The sequence below is a fragment of the Babylonia areolata genome, chromosome 3 (assembly GCF_041734735.1).
Source record: "Babylonia areolata isolate BAREFJ2019XMU chromosome 3, ASM4173473v1, whole genome shotgun sequence".
NCBI lineage: Eukaryota > Metazoa > Mollusca > Gastropoda > Neogastropoda > Buccinidae > Babylonia > Babylonia areolata.
In genome coordinates, this window is record NC_134878.1 from 22,258,480 (window position 1) to 22,278,446 (window position 19,967).

Here is a 19,967-nt window from a genome sequence, read left to right on the forward strand (position 1 = left end):
ATGGGAGTTGCAGCCATCAAACTAAAAAATCAGAAGAAGGCCCAGACAATTATGATAAGAAGCTGAAGGTTTGACTGCCTTTGTATATGTGTAGCATTGCAGACTATCTGATTAGGATGTACGGAATAATTGTAGTGACCCTCTGAAAGTAGTTTGGGATCCATAGAGTTGTGGTAAGAGAGTAACCCGGAGCCCCACCCCACCCCCCAAGATTTTTAACACATATAAGGAGCTGTGTTTGTGTGTGCACGCAGAATTACGTGCACCGCAGTGGCCGAACAGCCAGAGCGTGCAGTGAAGGAGTCAGCGTGGTGCTGGTGTCTCCGGATGAAATCACCATGTACAGGAACATTGTGAAGATGAAGCAGGGTGAGTGCACTCGATCATCATCTTCAGCAGGAATTTTCTTTTTTTCTTTCTTCTGTTTTTTTTTTGTTGTATTTCCAACCAAGCAAAATCTAATGAGCTGCTGCTCCCTGGAATGAGCAGATTTTTTGTTTTTTTTACTGTAGTAGTCAATGCCGCAGTGTAAAAAGAAACAAACTTGCTTTGCTGTAATTTGAATGAATTTTCAAATACTGTATTCACATGAAGTTCAAAGAGTACTTTTTCCCTGACACTGTTGAGTGGTCTAGTCATGTTCTTGTCTGTTGTCTACAGCAATGGCCTGAACTGAAAGTAGTCGTTGCAACTGGCAATTCGTTGGCTGCTGTTCACAGGCGGAATCTCGCAGTACAGATAATGTCATTGTGGTCAAAAAAGTGTTAGGAAGTCATGATCGTTGGTGTGTGGCATTTTTCTTGAAATACGTTTTTTTCCTTTGAATTAAAAACTACATGTGACTGTGAGTAGCAAGTCAAACTTTGATGACTTCTGCTTGAAGACAGGGAAAGTGTCTTGCACCTTTTTATATGTAGAAGAAAAAAAAAGAAGAAAAAAAGAAAGAATGGAGAAATATGGATTCAGTTTTCCACAGCTTGATAATGGAAATGCTGCAGTTAGGTTGTTGTGTTGTTTTTGTTGTTGTTTTTTGTTTTTTTTAATTCTTTTTTCTAAGTTTGTGTTTTTGATTATGTTACCCTTGGCCAAATATGTTCCTTCTCTTTTGTATGGATGTGTTTCAGGGTGTATCTCCCCTGGGCAAACATAATTTATTCCTTCTCCTTTTCATCATTTGTTTTCTCTGCGATACACGCTTAACCTGTGACAAGATCTTCTCAATTTTCAAGTTTCTGTCAGATGTGACTTTTTTTTCTTTCAGAATGGTGCTGTTGTTTTGGTTCAGAGTAGTCAGTCAGTCAATGAATGAATGAATCAATCAGTCTAACTGGTATTTTGAAAGTGATTTTTGACATCACAGAAACAGAAAGGGATTATTCTAAGTTGCTCTGTGATTTTTGTTTTGTTTTGTTTTGGGTTGTTTTTTTTTGTTTGTTTGTTTTTACTGCAAGTTTTTGTTCTTAAACACACAGAATGTTCTCAGATGTATCATTGTAATTTTATGTGATCTCTGAATATTGAAATATGTACATGTCTTTTAAGAGATGTTTTGTTGTCATTGTTTTGGGGTTTTTTGGTTTTGTTTTTGGGGGGATTTTTGATACTGTTAAGTGTTCTTGATAATGGAAAGTGTTCATCGATGTGTCATCGCAATTTTGCATGGTCTTTTTTTAGTACTCAAACATGTACATGTCACCAAAATGCATATTTTATGTTTGTATCATGAGCATGACCACATGCTAATATCTCTTCAGACATGATTAAGTTGACTTGATGGTCTGGATGATGTGACGATAGCCGTGATGATGAGGGTGTGCTGTATTTTCCTGCAGGAGAGGATCTGCCGCCGTTCCCGGTGGACGCAGATGTTTTACGCACACTCAAGACACACGTTGATCTGGCAAAGAAGATTGATACAGAGCAGCACAGGTGAGAAACCTTGCCCTCCTTTATTGTTGTAGTTTTCTGAGAGACTTGTCACTTTTTTTCTCTCCTTTTTTGTTGATTTTAACCCCATTTAACCCCATTACTGATGACTTCAGTGAAGGACCATCACTACACTGAGTGGAGTGATGGCCTAGAGGTAATGCGTCCGCCTAGGAAGCGAGAGAATCTGAGCGCGCTAGTTTGAATCACGGCTCAGCCGCCGATATTTTCTCCCCCTCCACTAGACTTTGAGTGGTGGTCTGGACGTTAGTCATTCGGATGAGACGATAAACCGAGGTCCCATGTGCAGCATGCACTTAGCACACATAAAAGAACCCACAGCAACAAAAGGGTTGTTCCTGGCAAAATTCTGTAGAAAAATCCACTTCGATAGGAGAAACAAATAAAAACTGCACGCAGGAAAAAATACCAAAAAAAAAAAAAGGGTGGCGTTGTAATGTAGTGACTCGCTCTCCCTGGGGAGAGCAGCCCGAATTTCACACAGAGAAATCTGTTGTGATAAAAAGAAATACAAATTGATAAGACAGAGCTTACAGTAAGAATGTCAGACAGCATTCTTTAGCTGGACTTGATCATCTTGGGATTGCTTTACTTTTGTTCTGTAAAATCACTGACAACCCATAATTAAAAAAGTGCATAAAAAGTAGCAGTTACTCTTCAGATTCCTTCATGTCACACTGAACTGTTTCACATTTGTTCAGCAGTCAAGGAATTAATGATTGACTGTTGGAAGATCGAGAACCACAGGCATGTGATTGTGACAAACTTTTTCCCACTGAAGGTTGTGCTTGATATATATGTGTGTGTGTGCTTGTGTGTGTGTGTGTGTGTGCATGTGTGTGTGTGTGTGTGTGCAGACTGAGGAAAGAAGAGGTGAACAGCAACTGGATGCAGAAAGCGGCAGATGAGATGGACATCGAACTGGATGACGATCTGTATCCTTGTCTGAATAACACTCTCTAAAAGTACCAGTTTGTAGATGGGTTGAAAGAAGTTGTTGTGCATGTGCGCATTCTCACGCACAATACAACGCACACACATACTACACATATACACTACACACTACATACACACACACACACATGATATTCATGCATGCTTGCTGCCCCACTTAGAATAACAGCTTGCGTCCCATTGATCTTAGAATTAAACACTAAAAAGGTGCATTTTTGCTCCAACAGGTGAAGTGACAGTCTTCTTCTTTGTGGGCTGTGACTCCAACGTTCACTCATGTACACGAGTGGGGTTTTACTTGTATGACCATTTTTACCTCCGCCATGTAGGCAGTCATGCTCTGTTTTTTTGGGGGATAAAGTAACTGTGAAGAGCACTCTTTAGCCAGGAAGGAATTTAGGTTTAATGTCCCATCACATAAACTAATAAACTAGTGACTGAAGACACCTAGTTGAAGTATGAATTTTCACTTTTGAGTTTCAGTTTCAGTAGCTCAATGAGGCGTCACTGCGTTCGGACAAATCCATATACGCAACACCACATCTGCCAAGCAGATGCCTGACCAGCAGCGTAACCCAACGCGCTTAGTCAGGCCTTGAGAAAAAAAGTCCTAACGGCAGATTCGAACTCCGCGTGTTTGGGTGGGAAGAATCTGTCTTACCCATTACTCTATCGTGGCTCCTTAAAACAACGCCCAATGTGGGGCACGAACCCACGACCCTGGGATTAAGAGTCCCATGCTCTACCGACTGAGCTAACCAGGCAAATTTTGAATGTTATTCAAACCTGAGGAGATCAAAAGCAGGAGGGAATGGGGAGTTGTATGGTGTGTTGTTTGGTTGTTGGTTTTTGGGTTTTTTGGGGTTTTTTTAACTTTAGTCGGGTACATTTCCCACATTCACTGATACATACAAGTGGGTTTTACATGTATGACCATCTGTACCCCACCTGCCATTCTCCGTTTTCGGGGATTTGCATGCTGGGTACGTTCTTGTTTCCATAACCCACAGAACACTGACATGGATTACATGACCTTTAATGTGCGTATTTGATCTTCTGATTGCGTATACACATGAAGGAGGTTCAGGCAGGTCTGCACACACATTTACCTGGAAGATTAAAAAAAAAAAAATTCCACCCTTAACCCTTTCGCTGCCAGCAAAATAAGATTTAAGTGAAATCTATTTGCCAGGGTTTTTTCCCAAAAAACGGGTATAAATTTTCAAAAAATTCTGTGCTCTTTGTTATTGGAGAAAGACCCATAAAAGTTTATATTTTCTGAAAGGTAAATGAATAAAGAATACAAAACACATGCTGTTTACCCATTTTTTATATTTTTAGTGACATGCTGTTGTTTTGAAATCTGTGTTTTGTTTTTTTGTCACATTTTCAACTTGTTCATTACAAACATTAGTCAGGTGATTTGCACTAAAATATCATTTTCTGGACAAATAGATATCTGCACACACAAAATCATACTAAAACAACCACAATATAAAAAAAAAAAATTGAAAAAGAAATACATACACAATGCATTGTGACTTCTCCAAGTGATAATGTGGATGAGAGACCACGCCCCCTCAGTCTCCTCCCCCCTCCTCTTCACCCCTATCACATGGTCACTTATCCAGTTCTCATCAGACCGCGTTGACTGAGTGCCAAGAAAATCGCTCACACTGTGTCCTGCTAAAAATTTGGGTGACTTCTGTCGTCTGCTGGAGCTGAACAGCCGGCATCACTCACTGATAGTCGTATCTTGGCCACTTTCTTGATTGCTCCCTTTAGTTTCTATCAAATCATCCTGTAAATGTTCATCACTGTCTTCTCCTTCGAATTTACGCTTCAGTTAGCATCAGCTAAAGAAAACAGTCTTGATTGATTTAGTTCAGTCTGACATTTTGTTGAGCAAGCGAGGAGAGGAGCCAGGCAAACATTGCGGCCAGAACATTCAAATAAAGGATTGCCTCATGACGTTGATGGTGTTTCTAGCTATGAAAAGAATCTAGAAAGATTCCCCAAGCTAAAGCTACCAGCATTTTTGTCAACGAATTGAACGCAAAGCAGGGAAAAGTCAGAATATTTTGATGACGAGTTATCTCGTCATTGTGGCAGCGAAGCATACATGCTTGCCATGATGAGTTATCTCGTCATATAGGCAGCCTAGGGGTTAACCCACCAGGTGCACCAAGACCAGGGATCAAACGCAGCGCTCTAATCAATCAACCACTGTACGGGAGGAAGGTGGCGGAATGGTTAAGACGTTCATCTCCTAATATAGAGAGTGCATGGGGATCTGGGTTTGAAATCCGCTTTCGATCCTTTCTCCCAAGTTTGACTGGAAAATCGAACTGAGCATCTAGTCATTCGATGAGAGGATAAACTGAGGTCCCGTGTGCAGCACGCACTTGGCGCATGGTAAACAAGAGAGGCAAGGCCTTCAAGACTGACTTGTGATAAATTAAGTCCCCTAGCATTAATTACAGAGTAATTTCCCTTCTTTACTATCTGCACCAAAATGTTTGCAAAATAAATAAAGATTCCATGTATAGCAAAAGAAGTTCCTGTCTGAACAAAACATGATAATAATGACTCCTCTTGTTGTTGTGTTGGAATAAAAGGTCAAAGTGCCAAGTTTAGAGAATACACAAAATATAAATAAACAGTAAATGCAGTTTGCATATAATTAGGCTTCTTTTTTATTTTTTTGTGCCCATCCCAGAGGTGCAATATTGTTTTAAACAAGATGACTGGAAAGAACTGATTTTTTCCTATTTTTATGCCAAATTTGGTGTCAACTGACAAAGTATTTGCAGAGAAAATGTCGATGTTAAAGTTTACCACAGACACACACACACACACACACACACACACACACACACAGACAACCGAACACGGGGTTAAAACATAGACTCACTTTGTTTACACAAGTGAGTCAAAAAGAACCCATGGCAACAAAAGTATTGTCCTCTGGGGAAATTCTGCAGAAGAAATCTACTCTGATAGGTACACACATACATAATAGAACTGTGCAATCAGCAACCATCTACCTGAAGATCTAGTCATCAGCCCCATCCACATGTAATATGCAGCTTTTGTTCAAATGTGTGTGTGTGTGTGTGAGAGAGAGAGAGAGAGAGTTTGTGTGTGTGCGTGCGTGCAAGTGTGTGTGTGCAGTGCGTGCATGTGTGAGCATGCATAAGTTTTTATATTGATAATAATTTTTATGTATCCTAACTTCTACTGTATCTGTGTTTGTGTATGATTTTCGATTAATGTTTGTGCCTTGTTATGTGACCGAGTACACTTGGTAATAAAGACATATTCTATTCTATTCTATTCTATTCTATATGCAATCACTCAAGGCCTGACTAAACGCGGTGGGTTATGCTGTTGGTCAGACACTCTGCCTAGTAGATGTGGTGTAGCGTGTATGGATTTGTCCGAGCACAGTGGCGCCGCTTTGAGAAACTGAAATTTGAAACTGAAACCTATTAGTGGTGTTGTGAGGAGAATCTTTTTCTTTTTTTTTTTTCCTTGACTGGCGTTCAGACTTCCGCAAGGAGACAGCAACCAGCGACAGCAGCAGAAAAGCAAACTGAAGCAGCAGAAGCTGCAGCTGGAACAGCTCCTGAAACAGCCCGTCCTGCCGGCCACCTTCTCTGGCCGCTACCCAACAAAGGCAGGCCACCTGGTGGTGCCCAAGACATGTGGGTATTAACTATTTCCTGAAGGCTTCTCCTGTGTCGCCCCCCCCCCTGCTGCCCATCCCCCCCCCCCCCTTCACCCTGCCCCCCTGAGTGTGCCAGGGGCTCTTTCATGTTTATAGATAGTATCGGCACATGCTGGAAATGATGTGTCGGAAATTTCCTCTTTACTGTTCTCCCTCTTTCTCTCCCCCTCCCCCCCCCCCCCCCCCCCCCCCTTTCTTATCTCTCTTTTTCTTTCTTATTTTTTTCTGTCCTGCTGGTCCACTCAACTTTACGGACTTGAAGGTTGTGCTCTCTTTCTGTGTTGTGTTGTATTTTGTGCCTGTTAATTTGTTTGTCATGTATGATTATTTTCATGTTGTTCAGGTTGGTTTTTTTTAACTATATCACAATTCTTCAAGCCTTGATATGACCTTGTGTGGTCAGCTGGGCAATAAGGAACAAATGATGAAAGATCAGACATTAGTTGCATTAATTTAGTCATGCAGTAAGGAGAGTGTGTGTGTGTGTGTGTTTGATAAAGAGAGAGTGTACGTTTTCTTTCCAGTCTGCTGTTTATTGGCACAAGTAATGAAACCATTCACAGCACAAGTAATGAACTATTCACAGTATAAGTAATGAGACCATTCACAGCACAAGTAATGAACTATTCACAGTATAAGTAATGAGACCATTCACAGCACAAATAATGAACTATTCACAGTATAAGTAATGAGACCATTCACAGCACAAGTTATGAAACATTCACAGCACAAGTAATGAAACATTCACAGCACAAGTAATGAACTATTCACAGTATAAGTAATGAGACCATTCACAGCACAAGTTATGAAACATTCACAGCACAAGTAATGAAACCATTTGAGTTGCTTCTGTTTCTGTACTGTGTATTTTGTTAATTAGTTCCAAGGGGAAAAGATAGAACTTTGCTGCTTGAGTATTAACAAATAAGAGTTAAATGAAAATGAATAGCTTGAATGTTTGAGTAAATGATTATAATAAAAGTAACTTGAAAAAGCAATATGCTTTAACAAGATGGAAGCGTTAGTGAATATATTAAAGAAATAAGAAGTAACAGTGGCCACCAGTCCTCTTACTGAGATATTAAAGTAATTCTAATTTTGATTCTGATCATCCTTTCTCTGTGTGTGCATGTATGTGTGTGAGAGTGAGGGGTCGGGGTGAAGAGGGATTTATGTGACAAGAAAAAAAAAAAAGAAAAAAAACCAAACATGTGCTGTCTTTATACGTTCTTTGCATGCAAGCATTTCATGTTCATGCACAGTTTGAAATGGTGCAGCTGTGTTGTGTTGCAGTCACCAAAGGGGATGCAGTGAAGGACTGCAGGAAAAGACGGAGGGACGAATGATTGAGGGCGAGACGCAGTGCACAGCGTCAGCTTCAGAAACGCAGCAGTCATGGACCAGCATACACTTTGTGAAAGACCCGAGACATGATTGTTGCCATGTATTCTGTACTGTACTTCTGCGAAACACAGATCCTTGAAACGGGTTTAACGCAGTGCTGGATTTTCCACATCATCAGACGCTTACAGTTTATCACGTGTCATCAGTAAGATGAGAACAGAAAGCGCGTCATTTAATTACATAAACTCCTCAACCATTAACCACTGGTGGAGACTTTGGTAGGAGTCTGATTCCTGTCTGATGCAAATTACAAATTACTACTTTGCCAAGGCAGAGAAGAGAAGATAAGAAGATAAGAATAACTTTATTATCTCCAGTTAGAGAAATTTGGTAAGTTGCATTATCACAACATAGACAAGTAAACAACATGGAGACCATCACTGTAAAAACAACAACAACAACAAAAAAACCCCAAAAAACAGCTATTAGGATTATAACAAACAAAGACACAAATGTAAAATAAAAAATATCACATACACTGTTTCATACATTCATACCGCATATTGCAGGTAATATTTCAAAATGTAAAAACAAAAAAGAAATGATAAATGTTACTTTGAATATAATTATGAGCAGAACATATTGTAGTGCACACTGATTATAGATAGATAAGAATAACTTTACTATCGAAAGTAGATGAAATCGAAAGTAGCTGTGGTTATTGACCTTCAAGTGAGGGACAGGATTAGTTTGCTGCTCAAAGAGACTTTCCCCAGTGGCAGATAAATGTTAAACAGCAGATAACAGATGTAGAGGCTGAACATGGTGACAGATAGAACATACAGTGTCAGCATGAATGTTTTTGAATGAAAGTGTTTCACTAGAGTTCTTTCTTTTCACTGCCGAAGGCATCCACTTGTTACAGTTGTTCTGCGATCCTGTCTGCGTGTGAATGAGCATGTGCACATTTTCCTTTTTTCTTTTTTTGGTATGTGTGTGTGTTGATGTGTAGGTAGGATGGTGTAGACAAAGGGTGCCAAGGCAATGGATAAATCAGACCAGTTTAAAGCATTTTCCACAGGAACTGTTGATACACCTGTAGACAGAAGGTTCAGTGGCCTGTAGTTATGCAAAGTTATATAGAAAAAGGAAAGAAAAGATTATGGTATTATTTTATTGTGATCCTTGGGCCTTGACGATCATTACTTCTGCCCACAGGTATGATTTTTGTATATTTTGTTCACAGTTCTTTGATTGAGTATGATGATATGGAACAGATAAAAATTATGCCACAAAAATCAAACCAACCAAAAAAAAAAAAAAAGATTTGGGAGTCGTACCTGCTGTGGTGTACATATTTCTTTCAAGTCTGAGGTGAGCGAGTGCTGATGGTGAACAGGGTTCTGTTGTAGTCTGACCGTGAATGTGTTGACTGTGTAAAGTTGGGTGTGTGTTGTTATTGTTAAACCTGTTGGCCCTGTAACATGATCGGGTGTGACCGTGAGCGATGGGGAAAGGACACACACCACAGTGAACGCAAAATGGAGGTTTCAGGATTCAATAGAACAGATGCTCCATTACTTGGCAGTGTATATCATATGGAAAATCCTTTTTTTTTTTTATGTTTCTGAAATTAAACGTTTTTGTTGACTAATTCTGAAGTATAGATTATTATAAGATTTGAGTAAGGCGTAGCCACCAGAAGGGCTGCACTATATCCCAACGACAACTTTCCAAGTAATGTTTGGATTTGAAGAACCAGCTGTGTAGATTGATATGCTGATGGGTACGTGAAACAGGAATGTACTACAGAACTTTGTCTTCATGCCATCTGCACCTTCCCCTTCTGCACTCTGATTGGCTGATTTGTCATGAAGCATTTGATTGGCTGATTGTTGTGAAGCATCTGATAGGCTGATTGTCTTGAAGTATGAACATGTGTGTGTTTGGATTTGTGAATGCTGGAGGAAAAAAACATGTGAATAAATTAATGAAAAAACAACACCAGAATTTTGTGTTGTGTGACAATTCTTTTGCAGCAAGATTTATAAAACAGGGGAAGTTTGATCTTGAAAATGTTTACTTCCACAGTAAGTGTGTGTGTGTGTGTGAAAACAAATTTTTATCTCAGCCAACATTGTCATGAAACAGATGCAAAATCAAGTATTCAAATTAAGGGATTGCGTGAATTGCATTTCACACTATTTTATTAGCATGATGCAGGTTAGGTACTGAACACATTTTGTGTTCCTGAGAAAACCTGAGCAAGGAACTGAGAGAAATCTGCCTGGTAGAACAGAACCATTTGTGTGGGACATGTTCAGGCAGTGGGGGAAAAAGATGGGTCTTTAAATCAAAAAAATTTAAAGAAGATTAATCTAGCTTTACTACCTACAGTTACCAAAACTGCAGGCCTGTTCGAAAGTAGAACTTCATCTGTATATAGGAGACTACCTTTTTTTAATCCATTGAAACCAAATCTGTCAGGAACAGCCAGCCACCATGATAAAGTAGTACACATAACAGACTGTATGTGATGAGGTTCAAATCTCATCAAAGGCATGTCACTGTGGGGAGATCTTCAAGCACTTCACAAAGTTAATTGTGCTATGGACTTGAAAGGTAAGACTGGGACCACACACTCACAGTTGTGTCATCCACTACATAGACGTGTATTTTATTGAGAGTGTCACTGACAAACGTTACAGGTGTACAGGTCTCTTGGGTCTGGCTGACTTCAGGATTCATGATCAAATCAGAAAAGAAGCAGAGATTGCAGTCATATTGTGAAGAACCAAAATGGATCTCCATGACATCATCATTGTCATCATCAATCGTCACAAAAACAAAACAACAAAAATGTCATTTATAAATGATAATAATAATAATGATTTATAAAGACATTTCCATGTAAAAAATGCTCAGTACAATGTAAAAACTGATGTTTGAAACGTGCATTCAAATACTAAAATGAAAACCTTACATGCATAACTCCGCACAGACACCCAACCAAACACCCCTCACCCACGACTTTCAATTTCATGCACAGCCCTGCTGTCATGACAACCTTAGTTTCAATTTTTTCCCCTTCCTCTCACTCTCTCACTGGTGCTAACAGCTTAGAAATCATTACTTTTGTTTTTTAAAGAGTTTAACCAAAGTGTTTGTGGTATCCCCTTTCCTGGGAACTGAGATTTCAGCATGTGTCATGATCTCGTCCACAACAGATTCACCGCCCACACTGCAGGCTTCCACACAGGTACAGAACTGAACAAGAGCTTTGATTTTGGAAACTTGTAGTAAAAAAAATAATGAGCAAACTTGGGAAATGCACCTTGTCTTTGCAGACTTGGCAAAGGCATTTGTGTGTGTGTGTGTGACAAGAAATCATAATCTACGTGGGGAAGCAGCAAATTCAACAGCTGTGAATGTCCTTGACTTTTGACGATCTAAGGTGGTTAATCTTGATATCAAGCTTCACTGAAGTCGACCAGGCGGTTCATAATAAAGTGAAAACACTCATACTGAAGCCGTTTTCATCTTAAATTTGTTGTGACTGAATGGAGCTCTTGGCCAAAAGTTTGAAACATTTCGGTCAGGTGCACATTGAGCTGAAAACGGTACAGCAGTTGGTGAGAAATTACTATTACTAGCACACACACACACACACAGTCATACGAGAGAGGGAGGGAGGAACGATGTCTGTGTGTTCACTTTTTTTCCTTTTTTTTTTTTTTTAATTCTCAAGGCCTGACAAAGCGCGCTGGGTTACACTGCTGGTAAGGCATCTGTTTGGCAGATGTGTAGCGTACATGGATAAATCCTGAACGCAGTGACGCCTCCTTGAGCTACTGATACTGATACTTGTGTGTTCACATACAAGTGTACACAAGTGTCAGGAGAGTTCTGTGCATGTGTGTGTTGTGTGTGTGTGTGAGGGGGAGGTGGGGGTGCAGGGAGGAGGTGAGATTGAGGATGAGGTATGTGAGTGTATGCATGCCTACACTGTGGGAGCATCAGAATATTGGAACGTATATATTATATATATATCTTTGTATATATGTGTGGGGGGCTGGGGGTGGGAGATATGGACGTGTGTGTGTGTGCTTGTACAAGTAAGTGTTCATCTGTGTGTGTGAGTGTGCGTGTGTGTGTGTGTGTGTGTGTGTGTGTGTGTGCCGTGGAAGCTGCGATACATAGACTAGAAACTCCGAGTGTGTGGAGGAGGGGGTAGAGGAGGTGCAGGGAAATGTGTGTGTGTGTGTGTGTATTGGAGCTCATGTACGTTTATATGTATTTGACTGTGCTTTCATATTTATGAAACTGCGTTTTGGGGGCATATCTGTTATGCATGTGTGGGTGTATGTGTGAATGTGTGTCTTCATGTTTTATATTTATTTGCTTATTTATCATCATTGTTGTCTTATTTATTTAATTATTTATTTATTATTATTATATCATTATTTTCATTACTACTATCTTTTTTTTTCTTTTTTTTCCCATCATAATTATTATTTATTTATTTATGTATGTACGCTTCTCTCTCTCTCTCTCTCTCTCTATATATATATATATACTTTTTTTTTCTCAAGGCCTGACTAAGCGCGTTGGGTTACGCTGCTGGTCAGGCATCTGCTTGGCAGATGTGGTGTAGCGTATATGGATTTGTCCGAACGCAGTGACGCCTCCTTGAGCTACTGATACTGATACTGATCACATACACACAGACACATGCGCATGCACACACGAATTCAGGCGTATAATAACGTGACGAGGAACTGACGTATGTTTCAGTTACTTTTCCCCCTACAATCAACGTAAGGTGGCCTGAGCGAAAACTATTCCTTTCAGACATTGTAATGCTGCTGAACACGCAACGCCAGTAACGCGAACAACTACGCAGGACGGTGAATCCCGCCTGTCGACAACTGTAGGCCAACTGTGGGAACTTTACCTGGCTGTGTAAACACGCGGTGTGCGATACACAGCATACACACGACCGCCGCCCGCAACACACTGACAGGCGTTGTCCGTCAGTGTGATTCACGAACCGTCCTAACATAACCTTCGTGTGTGTCAACTGTCGCCAGTGACGGGGTTGAAAATCTGGATTGACACATTTTTGCGCGGGCCGGGAGGATAGGATACCTGTTTTCCACTCTCATACCTGTTCTCGCTACTGTGCATGTTGTGCTGTGTGCGCAGTTATGATGCAGCTGTCGTCACCAGGCCTTGTCAGGTGTGCTGACGACCACCCAGACAGTTAACTGAGATAGACCGGCGACGGTAGGATACGTGTTGAACTGAACTGCATGACAGTGTGCTTGCTGCCTCAGGTTGTTGACAGAGGAGACGCAGGCTATATATATGCTCGACACGAGCAGTATCCGTGTCAATCCGACGTTGAACGGCACTGACGCAAACACGCGCATGCGTTATGTTGTTTGTTTGTTTCAGTAATTTCCTATTTCATGTGGTCGATAAATCAGGTTCATCACAGAATGAATTCAGGATAGGCTATTAAAATACGAAACTACAGTCGGTGTTTCATTTCCAAAACCACCCCTTCCCCCTTTCACAAAAAAAATATAAGTGTAGATGTTTTGTCGTTTGTCGGTTGCCGTCAGTGACCCGAGTATCCTTCACTTTTATCACTCAAGGAGTTGAAGTGGAAAGCGGCTACGTCAGTAATCTACTCATGGAATACTGATAAACTGAACGTTGAAAATGTGCGTAGGCCTTTTTTCAACACTGCAAATTTGCTTAAATTTGACATGTTCATTCCTTGCACATTTACACGGCACACACACACTGACACGCACCAACGAGCGCGCGCGCGCACGGGGACACACACACACATATACACACACACACTGCACACACACACACACACACACACTGACACACACACACACACACTGCACACGCACCCACGCATGATATACATACTAACATATATGCGCCTCTCCCTCTCTCATTGTCTGCCCCCCACACCCCTCTCTCTCTCTCTCGCTCTCTCTTTCTGTCACACACACACACACACACACACACACTGCACACGCACCCACGCATGATATACATACTAACATATATGCGCCTCTCCCTCTCTCATTGTCTGCCCCCCACACCCCTCTCTCTCTCGCTCTCTCTTTCTGTCACACACACACACACTGCACACGCACCCACGCATGATGTACATACTAACATATATGCGCCTCTCCCTCTCTCATTGTCTGCCCCCCACACCCCTCTCTCTCTCGCTCTCTCTTTCTGTCACACACACACACACACACACACACACACACACACACACACACACACACACACACGTACCCACGCATGATATATATACTAACATATATGCGCCTCTCCCTCTCTCATTGTCTGCCCCCCACACCCCTCTCTCTCTCTCGCTCTCTTTCTGTCACACACACACACACACACACACACACTTACACACACACTGACACATGACTGGATCGTTTGAATGCTCTGAAATACCCATAAAGTGTAACCAGTGAGCTATCGGAACTTAACTTATGTAAGGGAAAGAAACTGTTTCGGAAAGAGGGAACTTACGTGAGTGGACGGGCGCGGGGGAAATAGGGGGGAGGAGTGGTTGGAGAAAAGTAATTCCTCACACTTTGCTGGTTCAGCTTGACACGTGAACACTCAGGAAACTCTTCAATCATATCGTCCGAGTGCGCTATGGCGACATCAGTCAGTGATAACGCAGATAGCCTATGTATGCACTTGAATAGTACGGGTTTAGAAAGAATGCACACTTGTTATCTGTAAAGGTTGTAACGACACGATCGTTAAAAAAAAAGAAGAAAAAAAGAAGTATATATATATATATATATATATAGAGAGAGAGAGAGAGAGAGAGAGAGAGTCATATATCCCGGCAAGCTGAGCCAAAACTGAAGTCCCGTACATGTTCATCGAACGCTCCGTCGCGTACGCATGCATACACGCGCATGTTACACACACACAGCTCATACTGTGGAGCCGGCGGTGGTTATACGCAGTGACCGACAGAAAGCCAGATTCCACGGGACTGATTCGCGGTAAACTGAGTCACGCAAGGATCGGGATTTTTACCCTCCACTCCACTAGAGTGGATTGATGCCCAAGTGGTAACTTAAAAATAACGCGTCCGCCTTAAGAAGCGAGAGAATCTGATCGAGCGCGCTGGTTCGAATCACGGCTCAGCCGCCGATATTTTCTCCCCCTCCACTGACTAGACTTTGAGTGGTGGTCTGGACGCTAGTCATTCGGATGAGACGATAAACCGAGGTCCCGAGTGTAGCATGCACTTAGCGCACGTAAAAGAACCCACGGCAACAAAAGGGTTGTCCCTGGCAAAATTCTGTAGAAAAATCCACTTCGATAGGAAATACAAATAAAACTGCACGCGGGAAAAAAAAAAAAAAAGGGGGGGGGGGGGGGCGCTGTAGTGTAGCGACGCGCTGTCCCTGGGGAGAGCAACCCGAATTTCATACAGAGCAATCTGCTGTGATCAAAAATATAAAAAAAAAGAGAAATACATATACTACGCCTTCAGTGGTGGCCTGGGTGCTAGCCTTTTGCATGAGACGATACTAAACAGGAGGTCCACTGGTGCCGTGCGCAGTATGGCTGTGCCCTCAGGGCATGTAAAAGAAACCACAGCAACAAGAGGGATGCCCCTTTCAAATTGCGTATAAAAAATCGGACTCAACTGTGATGATGGTAAACTTGAAGAAATCTATTTACAGCCATCATGGGGAAAAGATAGAGATGCATTGTGGCGATGTTTTCTTCGTGCTTAGAGCAGCCCGAATTCCGTCACACAGAAATATGTTGTGACCTGTGTTTAGATATTGTTTCTTTTCTTTTTCTTTTTTCTTTTTTTTTTTTTTTTTTTTAAACGGGCAATATGATACAAAACATACGCTTCACACATGCATACTGAATCTCCCAAAACATATGTAAGAGCACACACACACACACACACACACACACACACACACACACACACACACACAAACTGGCACACTCACACACACACACTCACACACTGGCGCGCGCGCGCACACACACACACACACACACACTAGTACACACACACACACACACACACACACACACAGCACGCCGGCACACGCACGCACTGACACAGCACAAATGCAGCCCATAAATAAATCACTGGCGAAATGGCTACGGACGGCTTTTAACTGACACAGAATTGTTCTGTATGTTTCAGGAAGACAGACTTTCACTGACGCTAACAACTTCGTTAAGCACTGACACACTAGACAGACTATACACACTGCATCCCATGGGAACGTCTTGAACGGGGCACTTTTCTGACTGCCGGCACCGCCTGTCTATCACTGACGGTCACCATGGTCAGTATAGGGGCAGTGGAAGGCAGGCAGACCTTTCCCTACTACTGGGCCAGCCCACGCCGTTGCTGCTGTCTGCTGCTGGTGGTCAGCCTCCTGTGCTGTGGCGCCGTCTACCTCCTCGTCAGGCACCTGTCTCCCTCACTCTCCCCGCCCCCTCACCTCAGGCCCTTTCCGGGTCACCGTGACCCTGACCTTGATGCTGCCAAGCCGTTCGTGGACTTCATAGACCCTGACCTCAGTTACCTGCCGCGCATGTTTTACAGCGGGGGTCTGGCCCTGAGGAGGAAGACAGGAGGGATGGAGCCTGCCGCGTCGTTGGGAGGGACTGCGGAGGAGAGGGGCGGGCCTCTTCCTGCCGGAGTCAACGTCACTGTGTTCCACGGGCAGGCGGCGAACCCCCGGCTCTACAACAACAACAACAACAGCAGCAGCAACACCATCAACAAGAACAACAACGACAACAACACCATCTGTGTGCCTTTCCACGCGCCAGGGAACCGCACTCTGAGGATCTGTGTGTACGACCGGGAGGTGGATCAGATGATCTCTGCCCACCTACAGGATCACGGCGTGTGGGAGAAGGAGCAGGTGGAAGCCATGGCGCACCTGTTGCGCCGCGACGACGCCGACATGGAGAGAGCAGCAGGTCCGGTTAAAGACGAAGGTGCCGGGCAAGGGCGGGGAGCTGGCACGAACGACTCCACCCACCGCCCTGTGGAACGTTCCGCCGGCATTACCTGGGCCTTGACCCGGTCAGGACTGATGAGGGAGGAGGACGAAGAGGGGGAGGATGGGAGGGGGTCACGGGGGGACAGGCTGAGCGTGGTGGACGTGGGGTGTAACCTGGGGGTGTACACGCTGGCCGCCGCCAGTCTAGGTCACACAGTGCTGGCCGTGGACCCTGTCAGGCCCAACCTGCGGCGTCTGGACACCTCACTTCGTCTGGCCCAGCTCCGGGGCCGGGTGACCCTGCTGCTCAACGCCGTGTCCGACCACCCTGGCCCCGTCCGCGTGAACCTCAACCCCGGCAACGTCGGGGGGTCGTCCGTGTCCGAGCTGCCCGAGTTTGAGGCCGAGGCAGCTCCCCCAGCACGGGCACGGGCACAGCAGCGGCGGCGGCGGGTGCCCACAGTGGTGTGGGCGCTGTGCCTGAACCACCTGGTGCCCCTGGTGCCCGGGCGGCGCGTGCTGCTGAAGCTGGACATAGAGGGGATGGAGGCGCGCGCGCTGCGCTGTGCCGCCCACTTCTTCCAGCGGCTGGACGTGCGGGCAGTGCTGATGGAGTGGCTCTTCCTCCGGCACCGCGCCGCCGGGGCGGAGGTCGTCGGCTTCATGCTGCGCAACGGGCTGCTGCCCTACTCCGACGTGACGGTCACGGGCGCCGCTTCGCTGCTGCACCCTGGCCGCTACTACTCTTGGCCGGACAACGTGTGGTGGGTGAAGCGGTGATGGTGGTGATGGTGGTGTGTGTGTGTGTGCGCGCATATCCGTCTGTGTACAGCTTACACGGACAGTCTGTGTTTGTGTGTGCATGCATGAGTGTATGTGTGTTTGTAAGCGGAGGGTATTGGTGTGTGTGTGTGTGTGTGTGTGTGTGTGTGTGTGTGTGTGTGTGTGTGTGTGTGTGCTGACTGTCACGTGCAGACAGAGGAGTGGCGGATGTCTATGAATCTGTTCACCTGTCCCTTGACTCAGTCCTGCTGATGTCGTTGGGGCATCACTGATGGCAACGCCATCCCTCTTCTTCCACCACCGCTGTCTCAGTGGGATTCCGCCAGATTCATCCCTGTCCATTCTTGAACATTGTCTTCTCACGTCTTCCTCCGCCTAGCTTCCTCGTCCGCGGTTTCTTCTGACTGTAGCTTACAAGATGTGTGTGGGTTTTTTTGTTTTTTGTTGTTGTTTTTTTACAAGTCCTGTCATTGAGCGGGAAATGCCCATACCACTTCGATTTCCGTTCCTATGAAGAAGCAACTGGAAAAGTGAAATCTTGTGAACTGTGAAGCTGGGGGGGGGGGGGGGGGGGGGGGTGATCTCATCGGTGAAAGTGTACGCACCAGGGCAGCATGGATTTTTTTTTTTTTTTTTTTTTTTTATCAGCCGCAAAGCGAACGTGGAACTGGAAGAGATGTTTCATTATCCCGCGAACTGGAAATGCTCGGGTTTGAAAATGAACTCCTGATGTTGGGCATGGGAATGGGCAGCAAAAAAATGAGAAGGTGGGGGAGGTACTGACGGGCGCAATAGCCGAGTGGTTAAAGCGTTGGACTTTCAATCTGAGGGTCCCGGGTTCGAATCACGGTGACGGCGCCTGGTGGGTAAAGGGTGGAGATTTTTACGATCTCCCAGGTCAACATATGTGCAGACCTGCTAGTGCCTGAACCCCCTTCGTGTGTGTATGCAAGCAGAAGATCAAATACGCACGTTAAAGATCCTGTAATCCATGTCAGCGTTCGGTGGGTTATGGAAACAAGAACATTCCCAGCATGTACACCCCCGAAAACGGAGTATGGCTGCCTGCATGGCGGGGTAAAAACGGTCATACACGTAAAAGCCCACTCGTGTGCATACGAGTGAACGCAGAAGAAGAAGAAGGGGAGGGATGAGGGGAGGGGGAGATGAGGGGTTGGGAGGGGGGGGGGGGCGAAAAGGGACAGAGCCTTGTCCGAGGCCCTGTCCTGATAAAGTTTAACAGGCTAGTTAGTGTAAGTGACATCGATAAAGTCAATCAAAAATACATTTGGATGTTTATTGTACTGAGTCGTCAGTGGTGCACAAGGTGTATAGACGAAACGCGCGTAGGTGGAAAGTGGTGTATCGAGGTCATGAGGTGTTGGTGGTAGATTGTCAGTGTGGTAATGGTGTTGTGTGTGTGTTTTTGGTTTGTTTGTTTTTTTGTTTGTTTGGGGTTTTTGTTGTTGTTTTGTTGTTGTTGTTGTTTTTAGTGTGTGTGTGTGTGTGTGTGTGTGTGTGTGTGTGTGTGTGTGTGTGTGTGTGTGTGTGTGATGAATGACGTGGTGCAAACGGTGACTGTGGTTCATTACTCGTGTGGTAATGGTGGGTGTACAGTAGATAGTGCGGTAATTGTGACTATGACTGTGTGGAGTGATAATTATGGGATAAAAAAAAAAGAAGAGAGAAAGTAATCATGACATTGTTTTATTCGTGATTTAGTCAGTGAGTTGTTCTTGTTTTTGTTGTTGACTTTAATTTCGCATTGTCAGCACGTTACATGGAAAATAAAAGAAGGCCAAACTCTGTGTGTGTGTGTGTGTGTGTGTGTGTGTGTGTGTGTGTGTGTGTGTGTGTGTGTGATATCCATTTCATTAGTTCACACCCAGATCATCATCACCACCACCACCCACACACACATCAACACACACCTACAACCTTTCCCCTCCCCCTCCTGTGCAGACATTCTCAGACGCAGTATATATATAATTATGATAGTCAGTCGTGTCCGACTATGACCATCGTTCTGATGCAGAGGAGGCAACTGTTGTTCCGACTATTTGGGCTAGAATTTGATTATAGTGGAGAGTGTCTTGCTCAAGTACATCCCCACTCTCTCGGCCATGAGGGTTTTAGGACAGTCGGCG

General features: G+C 44.0%; 2 protein-coding genes across 4 annotated transcripts in view; both read left to right on the plus strand.

The window, feature by feature from the left end:
- The window catches only part of LOC143280503 (ATP-dependent RNA helicase DDX24-like), a 33,443-nt gene extending 23,466 nt beyond the window's left edge, over positions 1-9,977 (plus strand). The window contains exons 12-16 of the mRNA XM_076585167.1: positions 255-369; positions 1,833-1,929; positions 2,805-2,882; positions 6,451-6,608; positions 7,925-9,977. Coding sequence (XP_076441282.1) covers positions 255-369; positions 1,833-1,929; positions 2,805-2,882; positions 6,451-6,608; positions 7,925-7,977 — 501 coding nt within the window. The 3' untranslated portion in view covers positions 7,978-9,977. The remainder of the gene's footprint in view (positions 1-254; positions 370-1,832; positions 1,930-2,804; positions 2,883-6,450; positions 6,609-7,924) is intronic.
- Positions 9,978-12,753: 2,776 nt separating this feature from the next.
- On the plus strand, positions 12,754-18,051 carry LOC143280504 (uncharacterized). Of its 3 annotated transcripts, none has more exons than XM_076585168.1 (2): positions 12,754-13,261; positions 16,224-18,051. In XM_076585168.1, exon 2 carries the CDS (start codon positions 16,366-16,368, stop codon positions 17,815-17,817), a length of 1,452 nt encoding a protein of 483 aa, XP_076441283.1. In that variant the 5' UTR covers positions 12,754-13,261; positions 16,224-16,365; the 3' UTR covers positions 17,818-18,051. The 3 variants fall into 3 exon arrangements, with proteins under 3 accessions (XP_076441283.1, XP_076441284.1, XP_076441286.1); XM_076585169.1 differs by having other exon boundaries at positions 12,754-13,214; XM_076585171.1 differs by lacking the exon at positions 12,754-13,261 and adding an exon at positions 13,279-13,704.
- Positions 18,052-19,967: the final 1,916 nt, after the last annotated feature.

Excerpts from the sequence above, each read along its gene's own strand:
- LOC143280504 (XM_076585168.1), top strand. The coding sequence starts at position 16,366 with ATGGTCAGTATAGGGGCAGTGGAAGGCAGGCAGACCTTTCCCTACTAC.